We start from the raw sequence: 15,028 nt of genomic DNA on the forward strand, positions 1-15,028 counted from the left end.
AAGTTGAAGAAATGCGCAATTAACAATGTAAATGAATGAAAAGAAAGGACTGATATCAAAAATCCACAAAGTACTACAACATGAATCCGTTGTTAGTAGTAGGGATGTACAGGAAAAATGAGAATTGGAAGCAAATACAATAAATAATGAGAACTGGGCGGAAACACTCGAGTCTGGACATAAACTAACCAACAGCTCTTCGCGGACGGAGTTTGAGTGGAAGGTGAAGCTGCGTTATTTTAACACTCCAGTTAATGAATATTGTCAAATATGAGGTTGCGTGTCTTATTTTTCCAGCTTGTGTTGTCTTTGTTTAAGTGCTCCTGATGATGGTCAGCTTTGTTTTTCTTGCAGATGTTTTGTTTCCTTTCAGGTTTAGCAGCTGGTTGTCTGGTTTTTCTTGTTTAGATTAAACAGCAGATTTTCTATCTGGTTTATCCTGGTCTTTGTTTTCCTTCTCTTCACTCTCTTTTTCTCTTCCGTTTACTGTTTATTTCTTACTTAAATTATCAAGTAGAGGCCTTACATCCATAAAGCTCCTTTTGGCAAAGCAAATTTGTTCTGTACAACTCAGCAGAAAAACCAAGAAGCAAAAATTATGTCAGTTAGGTCAGAACTGGCAAACTTACAAAGACAACAGCGTTTCAAAAGTAAAGTGAATGCTGCTGCTAAACAATCTGGTCTGCAAAAGCCTCCTGTGCAAACAGGATATCAAGTTACATGGTTAACTAATGAATCAACTGCTGTTGCTTTACAAACTCAGAAGTGCAGCATTTAAGAAATGGAAAGCAGCTACAGAGAGATTTTTATTATAGAGCTTGCTGTTCTGTTAGTATAGTGACCCCTCATCATGTTTTCTTTGCCAACAGTTATTTTTAAGAGGCCTTGAGCATATTTCTCTAGACTTTCTGAGGGCTTTTCTTTGACCACTGGCTTTAATTATACTATACGGTAAACACCAGGAGCATGTGTGTTCACATGCACACACATACACAGTTTAACATTGGCAGGGACGTTAAATTGGCCCACAGAGCAGCTGGACGACAAGCGCTTTATTGCACTAATGGCAGATGATTATTAGACCAGAAACCTCTGGTCTACACCATGCAATCTACTTTTACAAGCAGAAATGTTCTTAACCATACAGTACAAGAAATATTGATCAACTTAATGAAACTTTAAAGGAAAATGTGAACATTAACAGAATTATAAAGTGATCAACCATTGTTACACACAATCATCATCATCCTTAGAGCTCTAATCATTTTGATTAAGAAAATCTTTTGTGATCACTTACAACTGCACAGAATTTAATTTAGAGGAAATGTTCAATATTTTCATTTAATTTTATTTTAATTGCAGCCCATGTTGAAATTATGATGGTCTTTCTTTTGCAGGTCAAACAAAAACCTGATTTTACTCTGTACAATATTATATGGAAGTCAGATAAACACTTCGTGGTATTATAACTGATTAGATTTTAGTCATTTCGATCAAGTCACATCAGGTAGGACTGAGGCTCACCTTCCTCTTCACCTTCCTCATTTTCTTCGCTATCTGAACTATCTGCAGCTTTGATTCTGTTTTTTTAAAAAAACAGCTGTGCATGATGAAAGTTCACAAATCACCTGATATGCGCGAATCTCACGATCTAGACTCAGTGTCACTAATTGATTCCCATTTATGTTTGCGGTGGCTTTAATAAATTACTGCACGTTTCTAGTTTTTCTCTCAACATAGAACCAAATGTGAAGTGGCTCGAGATGGTTAACAACTTCAAATTCAACATATTTAACAAACACATTTAATAACTTCAACATATTCGATGCAAATCTCCAGCAGACGAGTGACTGGTGAAAGGAGAGACCAAAGAAGGAGGGAATTGCGCAATAAGGTGCAACATTCTCCAGTCTATACGTCTTAGATCAGCAGCAGTTTGTCAGATCTGCGTGAGGGCCAGCTCCACAGACACAGCAGGCACACGCTTTCACATCACACATACCCATTCAGCGGCGCGCGCACTGAATCCATTCCTTTTTTCTTCTTCTTCTTAAAAAAATATATACCATATATTCCGCACTATTTCCTGCAGTTTTGCAGACCACGCGGTTCCATTGTGAACAAGTCCAACAGAAACATCAAAGAAGAGGTTGTTGCTGCTTACCCTGCTGTCCGTACGACTGCCACTAAATGATTGCATCAACTTTCACTTCCACCTTTTCTCGTTCCTCCCTCCCTTGCGCGCGACATGAGATCATTGCGGAATTTCCAGAAGAAAGTGGGGAAAAAAAGATCGCATCTGATGGGAAGTTTTGGGCTCTAAGGAGAGGGGAGAGCCCAGCTTTAATGTTCTGAAAGAAAATGATCTCATTATACATTTTATTATATGTTTTTGCTCACTGGAAAGCAGCAACTGGTTGAATTCCGACTATATGTGCAGCTGCTTGTATTTATTTGTTTGTTTGTTTTCCCGAGACAGTTGAGCCCAGTCCAGGTTAAAAAATAAATAAATAAAACAAATAATAAATAAAAAATTGCCTAATTACATGCACTCCAAAAGTCTTATAATTACCTGATTTCTAGAGATATCAGAATTATAATGGATGGACAGAATAATCTTGCGTGCAAAATATAAATGTACAGAACAAATAATTACCAGGACATTTTTCTGTAAACTGTTTGGACCAGATCAGTAGCCAGCTGTTTTCTGTTACTGTCGCCTTTCAGAATGATCAGGTTTAGTCCTTACAGTAAATTATATGTAGCAGTTGGCCTCTAGAAGGCTGAAGCAGTCGGAAGGGATTCACGGAGCTGGGACTGAATGATGGCAGGTGCGACTGAAGGGTGCGACTACTTAAACCCAGCGGGCAAGCTCTACTATGAGCATTGATTCCCTGGCCCGCTGGTGAGATGGACTTTTTGTTGTGTGTTTATTGTACTGTTTTATGATTTTTAATTGTGGGTCTGCCATAAGCTGTGACAAGAAGCTTAATGTTTTATGCGTTTTGTTTTCAGGGACAGCACTGGCTGCTGTTTGTTTTAGTTGATTTTACATGGTTTGGTTTATCCTTCTTATTTAATTTCAGCATAATTCTTATAAGTGGTTTTAGCTTTTTAACACTCTGTCTCCTTCTGTCTTCTAGTGCTGCAGCTGGAGAGTCCTTCTCTCACTCGTGTAGTCTGGGCCTGGGAGTTCACTTAGTTCATTTGATATGTGGTGCAAATAATTGTCTAAACTTACATTTTTGTGGTGGTGAAGATATGTGTAAAGATTCTTCTACAGCAGCTTCTAGAAATTTCTGCAGGACTTCCTCAGTGAATCTGGACAGATGTAGATTTACCCGTTACTGCAGACAGCAAGCAAAGCATGGAGCTGCAGCAGGGAGACTAAAACTTGATATGACATATGTCACCATCCAGCTGTGATCATTACCACTGAAATATGAGGCTGCTCTACAGTTCTAGACTTTTACAGCATCTACAGAAACTCTGATTTATTCCAACTTAGTTCGCCTCTAGCTGGTATCTAATATTTTATCTAATGTTAGATTAGATAAAATATACACATACTTCTACACAGGAATCTCTTCTCTTTCCCAAGATATTGGAGGGTGCATCTCAAGTAGCAGTTATATGTCAACAACTCTGCCAAGAGGCTTCTGAAAGTTTAGAAAAGAGTAGAAAAGAGGTTCCAGTGTGGAGAAATGTGCTGTAGTACTACTTCTCCTCACAGCCACATAAAAGATCTTCAAGGTTTAATGTACACTTTAGGTGCCAGAATTGTTAAAGTTTTTAAGGCATTAAATTGTCTGGGTGGCTGGGGGTCCTGCACTGCAGCCCTGTGGCTGTGGTTGCAACACACTCTCAATCCCAATGCGTCAACAGTCTGAGGAATGATCAGGGTCAACAGTGCTTGATGTCATTGTATCAGACAGTATTTCTTTATGAAATACATTAAATTATAACACAGTTACAGAAAATAGTGCATGTAGGAGTAGCAGACATTTGTTGAAGTGAAGCAAATGGTTATTTAAGTGGGTTTTTTTTTGAGAACGACTGGACTGGAAAGAGCGCATACACGGTGCAGATGCTCTGACTGGAAGCATTGTGACGGTGCCCCTGCACCTGTCCCAAACTACTGTGAAGATAAGTTGTGTGAGTATACATGTTTTTTTAATGTGAGAAATTACTTGCATGGTTTAAATGTTAGGGTGAAGATTAAATCCCCACCAGTTATTCACTATTTGTCGGCACAAATGAAAAAGAGAGTCTTGAATTTAACCTTGCTGGCTGGATAGCACCTTTAGCACAAGCTAACACAATACAACATGAGCTCTTCTAGGTGTTGACATTTTACTTATCATTGTGGATCACTATTAAAGTTAACTGTTAGTCGGGGTTTACTCTGTGTTTTGCCAGAAAGATGAAACCCGCTGAATTAAAACAAAATACTCCCTACTTCCGGTCTTTTTCAAAATAAGTATAAAAAGTATGTTTCAGAGTACAACTACAACATTTATTAATTTTTTTCATTAAACTTAAGTAGTTATGAGACCTGAATTCATAATTTCTCTATTTAAACCTTAAATATAAACATACTGTTTCTATGGATGAATGGCAAATAGAATAAGTACTTTATTTTATTGTTTTCTCTTAACAGGGGTTTCTGATCTGCCATAAACTTTTGTTTTGTTGGGATTTCCACCAAAACCAGCAACACAAAGGCACTTTTAAGAGCCACTATGTCTTGTTACCACGTCTTTGCTGTGAGTTACCTGTCAGTCTGTTTCTTATTTGTGTGTGTGATTGCCTCTATTTGTCTTATCTGTTCATCTCTTTGTGAGTCTGTCTGTGTGTCTGATCATTTGTCACCATGGAAATCCCAGGAGCAAGCACATGAAGGGGGATGCAATGGGAAAAGTGATGTCTTTCCATCTCAATGCTGCGACCGAGGCTATTCGACGCCTCTTTGTTATTTCCTCAACCTGCTGTCCATGTTTTCTTTTCCGGGTGGGAAACATCGAATATTGTTGTCATATTCATTTCCCCTTTTGTCATTTGACTTTGTATGTGTTGCCTAGCTCAGCAAGCTAAGACGTTGAGTCGACCAGAGTTTTTCTCCCGGATACACTCGGGACCACAATGCATTGGGAACTAGCGGAGGCGCTACGTCACCTGACAAAGACCCATTATCACGTTTGTACAATATAATTATCACGTTTGTACAATATAATTATCACGTTTGTACAATATAATTATCACGTTTGTACAATATATTATCACGTTTGTACAATATAATTATCACGTTTGTACAATATATTATCACGTTTGTACAATATAATTATCACGTTTGTACAATATATTATCACGTTTGTACAATATAATTATCACGTTTGTACAATATATTATCACGTTTTTACAATATAATTATCACGTTTGTACAATATATTATCACGTTTTTACAATATAATTATCACGTTTGTACAATATATTATCACGTTTGTACAATATATTATCACGTTCGTACAATATAATTATCACGTTTGTACAATATAATTATCACGTTTGTACAATATAATTATCACGTTTGTACAATATAATTATCACGTTTATACAATATAATATCACGTTTGTACAATATAATTATCACGTTTGTACAATATATTATCACGTTTGTACAATATATTATCACGTTCGTACAATATAATTATCACGTTTGTACAATATAATTATCACGTTTGTACAATATAATTATCACGTTTGTACAATATAATATCACGTTTGTACAATATAATTATCACGTTTGTACAATATAATTTTCACGTTTGTACAATATAATTATCACGTTTATACAATATAATATCACGTTTGTACAATATAATTATCACGTTTGTACAATATATTATCACGTTTGTACAATATATTATCACGTTCGTACAATATAATTATCACGTTTATACAATATATTATCACGTTTGTACAATATAATATCACGTTCGTACAATATAATTATCACGTTTGTACAATATAGGTATCACGTTTGTACAATATATTATCACGTTTGTACAATATAATATCACGTTTGTACAATATAGGTAACACGTTTGTACAATATACGTATCACGTTATAACGTGATAGTGCTCGAAAATTTATTTTCTTCCATGACAGCAATACGCTTCCGTATGTTAGAGAGCTGGAGGGCAGAGAGACCCCGTCTTGTGAACACTGTGGTTTCACAAGAAACTGCCAGCAGTGTGGGATCAATCCAGCTGACGTCCGTTGCTGTGACTGTCGACCACGGCCCTTCTTCTGTGCTGAATGTGATGTTGACATGCACACCAGACACGTCCTTCATAATAGATGACAGCTGGATTCTTTCAGCCATTACTACCAACAACTGTTGTTGTGGATAAGGCTCTTTTCCGTTGTGGTAAGTTGGGGCTTGTGAGTACACAATATACTCCACCGTACACATAATGTAATTCTCATTTACTAACTCATTAAGGTCATTAGTTGTAGTATTTAAATAATTGCTTTTTATCTCTGTTGTTTAATCATGAATTTATGTAGATACTCACAAATACAAACAAACAGAAATGAAAATGTTCCAAATAACAGGGTACACGCTAGTGATGGTAAGTTCGACTCTTTTCACTAACCCAGGTCTTTTACTCTCGAACAGTAAAGTGAACGAATCTTGAACGAATCATGTCGTTCATTTTTACAGCAGGTGGCGTTGTAAAAAAGTCCGCGATTCTCAAGCAGTAAATACTGAAGGCAACAAAACTACTGGTAATGCCACAAGCAATTCAAACCATGTGAAAACGTAGGGAAGCAAATACACACCACAATAAAGTGATTTGTGTCCTACATCCTCCCTGCCATTGTTAAACAGCGCAACAGTGACTCGGTAGCTATCACGTGACAAATGAACAAGAGACCGAGCCGAGAGCGAATGTACTGCTCGCCAAACAGCCTGAATGATGAATGAGAACGAGAACGAAAACGAGACCGTGCAGCCCGAGCTGTCTGTAACAAATGAACGATAGGATGAACGAGAACGACAAAGACCAGTTCAGAGTCAGATTGAGCTGCCTGTCACGTGACAGCTGATAGAGGACAAGTGACTGGAAAACTCATTTTGACAATTAGTGAGACAATTAAAACACAAAGTAACAATTAATTATTATTATTATTATTATTATTATTATTATTTTAAGGCAGAGTGTAAGACAATCAATATGTTGATATAATTTTCATATTTATTTATAAACACACTTTAAAGTATATACACAACACTATACACATCTAAGGGACATAAATAAAGTTAAATAATAATAAAGTTAAATAAAACCAAACTAACAACAACAATATTGCACAATGAAAAGTAACAAGTATATTAAGGGCCTGTTCTAAGGCAAGTTGGCATTCAGAAACACAAGCTCGTGGACCTTGGAGGGGCTGAGTCTGTTCCGTCTGTCTATGATGATCTGTCCGGGCTTTGAAAAAATTCTTTCAGAGGGCACTGATGTGGCTACAATGCACAGTCGTGTCTTCATCACCTCACACAGAGTTATAAATACAGGTGAGCACATCCTCCACCATGCCAGAGGATCTGATGTACGGGGTAGGAGTGGCTCTGCCAGGTAGGCCCGCATCTCCATCATTGCAGCAGTGGAGGTGCTTGATGTAGCAGAAGCAGATGAAGTGGACGCTCTGGTGTTTGCTACCCTCTCATCAAAGTCTTCCCAAACATGGCCCCTGCACTGGCAGCCGCAGCAGGATCTTGACCCTCCTCCTCCTCTCTGTGACTGGGGTGACAGTGTGCTGCAGCAGCTGTGATCCTCTTAACAGCATCATCTGCTGCCTTGTTGTTCACAAAGGCTTGCTTTTTGAACCTTGGATCCAAACATGTAGCATCAGCAAGCTTTTCAATTTGCTCCACCTTGCCGAACCTCTTCTGCATCTCAGCCATCAGGCTGTCCACCAGTCTTTGAACAGGTTGGTGGGTCGACGGGTTTCTTTGATGTCGGGTAACAATCCTCTGAAGACCCCTTGCCATCAGGATCACTTTGGAGGCAGTCACGAACCAACAGATAGAGTTAAATTATTCTAATGTTCTCAAAAGCAGTTATAACAGTGTACTATTACAAGTAAATGTCATGCTTCTTTGTTAACAGTAAGGATACATTTAAAAACCCATCACTCAATAGATTTTTTGTTTAAAATATTAAGTTTGTGCTTATTATGTGCATGTACATTTAGAGCAAAGTTAGAAGTTAGGAGTCTAATTCATTTTATGCATACACTGATTTGTCTAATAAAAGTGATTCTAATTTAAAATAAACATTATTAACACTTTAATCACATACCTCTCAGCACTCACTTCAACGGTGACCTCCTCAAAAGGTTTGATAATGTCCACTGTTTCTTGGACAATTCCCCATTCGTCCGTGGACAGTGAAGACCGGATCCTTAATTTCAGTTAACCTTTTCAACATATAGTACGTTGAATTCCACCTTGTAGCCACATCCTGCTTCAAACGCAGTTGCTCCTGGCCCATCTGTTGCTGTACAGCCTTCAGCTTATCTGAAGCAACTGTGCTTCTGTGGAAGTATTCCACTACAGCTTTTATTTTTTGGACTGTGCCATGAACCTCCCTAAGCCCAGCTCTAACAATGAGATTTAAAACATGAGCAAAGCAAGGTATGTGGTCCCAGTGCAGGTGGTCTTTCAGGGCTGCCACAATCCCGACTTGGGATCTCACTAGGCCAAAACACACACAAATGATTAGTAGCCTATTATTAATTATTTATTTCTGATCTGCGGTTTCATTGAAGCGCTCAGCCGCAAGCTCTCATTCACGCTTTGATGAACAAGAACAAACAAGAACACACGTGATGAGTGAGACATAGCCTACGTATATTAAAATTGTAGGCTACTGTGCAGGATGCGGCTTAGTTGCAACGTAACTTGGGGCTATAGATATTCATTAAAAAGTTGGGCCCTGGCACTTGCAAGGTTCTACTTTACTTTCAAGCGGACTTAAGCCCTTTCCACTTACCCAGACAGGGTTTTCAGACTTTGTCCTTACCCATATTAGGACAGTATCTCCTTTTTTTGTTCACTCAAATGCACTGTCAGCGTCTGTGGAAAATACCACAAGCATAATCCCAAACACTAAACCTAAAACCTAACCTATAACCCACAAACAGGCCTTCCTTCAAGCCTTTTGCTATACCCTAGGCTGTCAACAGTTTTATAATCTCAGAAGATGACTGCTTTTGATTACTGTTTGCAGGGGAAAAAACAACAAATGAACAAAAAGCTTTATTTTCAATACTAGGCTTTCAAAGCACTCTCTGAAAGTAGACTTGGCTGACTTGTGCCCATGAAATGAAAAAAAATCTAAACTTTGTCAAAGAGCCGAACCAAATATGTTGTTGGAAAGGTCTCGGCCTGGAGAGTAACATATGTCACTATGAAGACTCTACATGGCCCCTGCTTTGAAACACTAACCTTTGAACCTTTACCTTGGTGCATGTTTCAATGATCATAATTCAGCAACAAAAGGGATTACAGACATGAGACCAACTGTTACAGAACGCTCTAGACATCAGCTATCGTGTAAATGCAGTGAACGGTAAGGGGCGCTTTCAAATACTGGCAAAATAAATTTTCACCAGTATAATAATTCAATATTTAAATTCTAATTACAGAAATGTGTTTATCAACCCCTTAAACCCCCCTGTGCACTCTAAATACGGTACTTACAACTTCCAATTTAATGAAAAACACTATATACATAAAAAACTACAAATCCCTAGAGCCCCGCCATGCAGTTTGATTCAAATCAGCAGCACTTGTATTTTTTTCTCATTTGCAAACTAAAGTTGCAAAAATAATAGTCTTTAAACTGCATCTGTATGATATATGTAAAGACAAAAGTAAAGATATTGTTTTATTTAGAATATTTTAGCTGTTGACTATTTTTGCGTATTCTCTAAAAGGAGTTTGGGGTTGTTGTTCTCCGGGTTCCAGAAAAACTAATTCTCACAATCAAAAGATAAACAATTATAACTGATGCCCTTAAAATGTACCTATCGTATTGTTGAGTTATCAGTAACACCTTGGTTTTTGTGTTCATGTTAAAGGTATAAAAAAAAACAAAAAAAGAAAAAAAGACAGGTGAGTAATTTCTGTGTGGGATTATTAAAAATTGCTTTGTTCACTTTGCAATCAAAGATACTTTGACTATTATGCATTTAACTAATTACATTATTAATACGTGTGAAGGATGTGAGTAGGCCTACTCCAACATGTCACAGAATCTCATGGGTAACCAAATACAGCGTAACACCTGTGGTCACCTATTTGCTGTCCCTCTTGGTAAGTAGAAAGGTAGATAATTAGATATCATGTAACCTGCAGAGAGAAAAATGCTAAATCTTTACCCCAAACCGATCGACTCAGGCCAAGAAGTTATTGACACCTTCAGAAGTTCAATGTAGTAAGTTTGTAGGACTGTAAACGTTATCAAAATAAAAGTTAGCCATCTGCTAATAGCTAGATGGGAAATTAGCATCAGCCAAATAATAGTAAAATATAAATGTGGCTGGTTGATTTTAGACTAAAAAAATGCTGTACCACCGAGTGGCTGTTGAATTTGAGCATTTTAATTATGTTAAAATGAATTAATTGGAACTGGCTACCACTGAATATCAAAGTTTTGTTCTTTTCATATTCAACTTTTTTGTCACATAATCATACAGGTACAATCAGGTAAATGTATGATTTCCAGTTGTGATGTATTTCTAGTTACCTGTGTTACATCATCTCCCAGCAACCTGTAGCTACATAGCCACTTACTGGTGTAAATATTCTGAGGAAGAGAATACTGGAGTGTAACATATCTGGTGTCTGATTCTGACTAGTTTGTTTTCTCTCCATAGGTCCTTTTAACATCCACTGTTTCATCCACTTTCCTAAAGTTTAAACCAAAGGCCCTTTTAAGAGCCACATCTTGTTATCCTGTCCGTTCATTCTGCCCGTATTGCCGTGAGAAAGAATGCTCTTATTGCATATTTGGCATTAACAGAAAGTTCATATTTTAACATCTTGTATATCATAGACTAGGCACAACATGATCTGGCCTTCATTGTCTCCTGTCACTGATCTTTTATCTTACTTTGTCAAATATTTGTAAGAATGATGTCACTGAAAGAATGAGAAACAGCAAAATAAAAAAAATATATATATAAATTATCGATAATGCAGCAGGGTGAACTAATAGTCTACTCCTGCACTCTATGAAAGCATTTGATCTAGTGCTATGCAAATAAACTTTTCTTGTCTTTCATGATTCTAGGTTGCCAAAAATGTAGTAGGCAGAAAGTCTTCATGTTTGACTGCATAACTGGGAGAAGGATAAAACAGAAAGAAGGATGAAATGTTCAGGATTTATCAACAAAATGGTAAAAAATCAGTAGGATGAATTTAAAGCTGTGAAGCTGCTTCCTTCTAAACACAGAAGGAACAATATGTGATGAATATCAGCATCAGGTGAACAGACAGAAAGCAGGATTAAAATCTCACAGTTTCTAGATGGTGAGGAGAGAGAAATATTCACAATATGCACAATAACTTCCATCCATGCACCTTCAGTGTTTCATTATCCAGATTTATGGCCTATGAATTCTCGAACTTTGCTTTCTTAGCTTGACTGTTTAGCTTCACCTCTGCACCTGCAGCCTCCGCTACCGGGAGTTAAGGGATTAACATCTCATTTCCAGGTGTAACGTCAGGTCTGTAAATGTATCTATAAACGTGTGTGGTATCCACAGAAAGTCCAGAATCTCAGCTAACAGCTCAGTAAAACCAGTTCTACAACCACCAAACATGTTGGCATTAAGACAACAAATCATTAAAAGACCAGGTACAGAAAGTCCTAAAAATATGTAAACACACACATTATGGCTCGCCATGTCCACCCGACGGCATGAACACGGACACCTGAACGACATGTATTTGGATTTAATTGTCATGTAAAAGAAGGTCCATTTATATAAGATTTTTTTTCTTTCTCATGCTTTTCATTCTTGTTTTTGGATTATCGATTATCTTTTCTTGTTGGATTGTATCAAAGATGAATTTAAAAAACTAAACAGTCATATAATAAGAGAAACGTTCAGCAACACAGATCACATTTTTAAGAACACATTATGTTGTTTTAGTTATTGTGATATTTAGTGGACACACACATAACTTGCAAATATGTCCAGAGATAAATCGTCACAGAAACTGATTCTATTTATGATCTTTTAGTACTTCTGTAAAATTAACTGTTTAATAATTAAACATGAAATGATATTAACTAAATACAAAGGCTAGTTCTTGGATGGGCGGGCCTTGCCCACTCAGGCCACTCTCTCCATCTGAATTCTTCTTATGATAACGTTGTGACACAATTCAATACATCTGAATTCAATCCCAGACATTACAGTTAAAGGTTCTTCATTGGCAAACCATGCAACTCATTTTCACATCAAGTGACTCTGGATCAGATCCAACTAGCCTGGGAGGAAATGTTTTCTCACCAGTGTCTCTGAATTCTGTCAAATGGAGTGATGCTGTCTTTGATATGTTCTTCCAAAAAAACAAAACATATTAATGGACAATGCCATCTTTCTTAGGGAACTGATTTTCTGTCTCTTTTAGTCCTTCTCCCTTTTTGTCTGTTGCAGGAAAAAACGCTGCAGAGCTTCTCTTCATATCCACATCCCCAAATGCTGCCAGTTCATAGCAAACCCAGGAGCTTAACGCCTTCTCCCCATGCACCTGTGGGCCCTTTTAAAGTACTCCAGTTACCTCACACAGTTCAAATACATTCATGTTTGGTTAAATGGTGAATTCCTTAGGAGTGAATATGTGCATGAGAGTCATTTGGGTTGGCCTTGTGATGACCTGGCGACCTGCTATGGGTGAACCTTGCATCTCGCCTGATGGCAACTGGAATTGGCTCCAGCGTTACTCTGATGATTAAATTGGATTATGTGGGGGGTAAAAATTGCTGGGTGGAGTAGTAAATCTCTGGTGCATGGCTCCATTTGAGTCGAGGTTTGCCATTGTCCCATTCATATTTACGCTTGTAGTTTCAGAAATCTGCATAAAGAGAGAAGAGAGGGAGGAAGGTCAGTGTCTTTCTACAAGAAGGAATTTCCATCAGCTTGCAGCTCTATGCCTGTGTGCACAAACAGTATCATGCTGCATTTGGTTTCGGTCAGTTCTTCATTAAAATGGTCCATTTACTTTTAATTTGGTTTTTCCTTCTAAATTAAAAAAAGAAAAAAAACAGAAAAAAACACTTTTTCTTATTTTTGTTTCCTAGACAACTTGAGTCCACTTTTAAATCCAGTTAAAACTTTAGATAAATTTGTACCATTTACTGGTATTGTATTATATTATACTGTATAATCTTTCATTTCAATCTATCACGTGCCCACAAGCATTGAGGAACGTAAGCGACATCAGTGATAAAGTGAGCCACGAATCTTCTTATTTCCATGGCTACTGATGCTAAACTCATTACACAAATTTGCAAATCTGTTGCCCATAAAACCTAACATTATGCTTCCTTTCTTATGTAAATAAGTACATCTATTTCAAACATTGTGATTTTTACGTTAGCATAGTTGTTAGCGAATACATCCACCAGTGGGCAGTGCAGAGTTTAGTGTTTACCTCCAAGTTCCAACATCAGTTTCAAGCAACAACAAACATGGCGACAGTGAGGAGATCACAATAATGTTCATTCTCAAAAGTAGACATAAATAAGAGGAAGAGCAGTACACGGATTTGGATGATGATGCTGTCATGTAGGTAAAGGTGCAGCCTGATGTTGCTGGTGAGCATGTAAGCTGCTGGTGCTGAATATGTTACAACCTTCAGTTTCACTCATACATAATGTAAATCTGCTTTAGCAAATGCAGACAATGTAGGCTTAAATGTGTCTTTGTCATTTTTTTATGTAATTTGTTTGATTTCCTTACATGAATAAACAACTAAATCAGTCTTTATTATCCTCATTGAGTAGTTTGTTCAGCATTAACCTTTGATAAATCCATGTCATTAAACCACTAATTTATCTTCACAGCTACTCTTGTAGGGACAGTAGCCCTCGACATAACACCCAAGATTTGGTTTAAATAAATATTATGTCATGATCCGTGTTTTTAGGAGTTTAAGAGGACTTGATTTGTAGGAAAGCGCTGCTAAGCCACAACGTACAAAAGGCTAAACTCAAGACAGACGGACAGACCAAAAACTTACTAGTGACAAACAATGACCTGATACAGGAAGGTAATCTGTAACAGAGCAGCAAGTAAACAACAGAGAAAAGAAGGGGAAACCCTCTTCACAATAAACTGAAAGGAAAACTAACCCACCAGCAGAACCAAATAATACAGAAACTAAAAGAACAGAACAAAGTAGAAATCACAAATTCCCCAACCCGAGTTCACAGAAGTCCGACTGAAAACCAGAGAACTAAACCCACGAAACTAAAAACAGGACTCTAACTAAAACGAAATCAAGACATTTTTCTTTTTCTGAGGAAAAAAATGAAGTCTTAAACTTTCATGGCATTTTTGGCTCTAAAAACAACTCCTAATAATACATTTTTCATGTAAGTTGACGCAAATTCACCGAAAGCCGTATAGAGACATATTCCCAGACGCTGTGCATTACTTGCTCTTACCAAATTTTCACTGGGGTTGAGTTACTTATTACATAACTGATATTCTTAAGCTGCAAGACAAAGTTGGGACCAATCCAACAAGTAAACGAAGTACAGCTTCACAACTATAAGGGCCGTAAGTATAACCTTGGTCTAAAGAAGCGAACTCTGGTCTGCCTACAGATCTCGGTCTGCTTCAAGTAAACATAGAGGAAGCAGACTGCAAAGCAGGGCATTGTGGTTAAATGCAACTACAACACATGAGTGTGTAGGACGACAGCCATAAGAAATG

The 15,028-nt window shown here is 37.5% G+C and overlaps 2 protein-coding genes and 1 long non-coding RNA gene across 8 annotated transcripts in view; 1 reads left to right on the plus strand and 2 right to left on the minus strand.

Moving 5' to 3' along the window:
- The window catches only part of LOC121649303, a 37,171-nt gene extending 34,957 nt beyond the window's left edge, over positions 1–2,214 (minus strand). The window contains exon 1 of one of the 5 annotated variants that reach the window (XM_042000059.1): positions 2,165–2,214. Coding sequence is in view for 3 of the 5 variants with exons in the window: in XM_042000023.1 (XP_041855957.1) it covers positions 2,003–2,031 (29 nt within the window). In the remaining 2 variants the exon portion in view is untranslated. Of the gene's footprint in view, positions 1–2,002 lie in introns of all 5 variants that reach the window. The other 4 variants (XM_042000023.1, XM_042000051.1, XM_042000033.1 and 1 more) reach the window with 4 other exon arrangements.
- Positions 2,215–7,046: 4,832 nt separating this feature from the next.
- On the plus strand, positions 7,047–8,706 carry LOC121649350. Its single transcript, XR_006012100.1, has 3 exons — positions 7,047–7,103; positions 7,980–7,982; positions 8,598–8,706. It is a non-coding gene; the product is annotated as an uncharacterized LOC121649350 (long non-coding RNA).
- A 2,888-nt stretch (positions 8,707–11,594) lies between these two features.
- LOC121649322 overlaps positions 11,595–15,028 on the minus strand; it is a 32,468-nt gene continuing 29,034 nt past the window's right edge. Inside the window, exon 12 of one of the 2 annotated variants that reach the window (XM_042000073.1) lies at positions 11,595–13,163. In XM_042000073.1, coding sequence (XP_041856007.1) covers positions 13,041–13,163 — 123 coding nt within the window. In that variant the 3' untranslated portion in view covers positions 11,595–13,040. The remainder of the gene's footprint in view (positions 13,164–15,028) is intronic. The other variant, XM_042000088.1, reaches the window with a different exon arrangement.

Source organism: Melanotaenia boesemani, chromosome 2, assembly GCF_017639745.1.
Source record: "Melanotaenia boesemani isolate fMelBoe1 chromosome 2, fMelBoe1.pri, whole genome shotgun sequence".
Lineage (NCBI taxonomy): Eukaryota > Metazoa > Chordata > Actinopteri > Atheriniformes > Melanotaeniidae > Melanotaenia > Melanotaenia boesemani.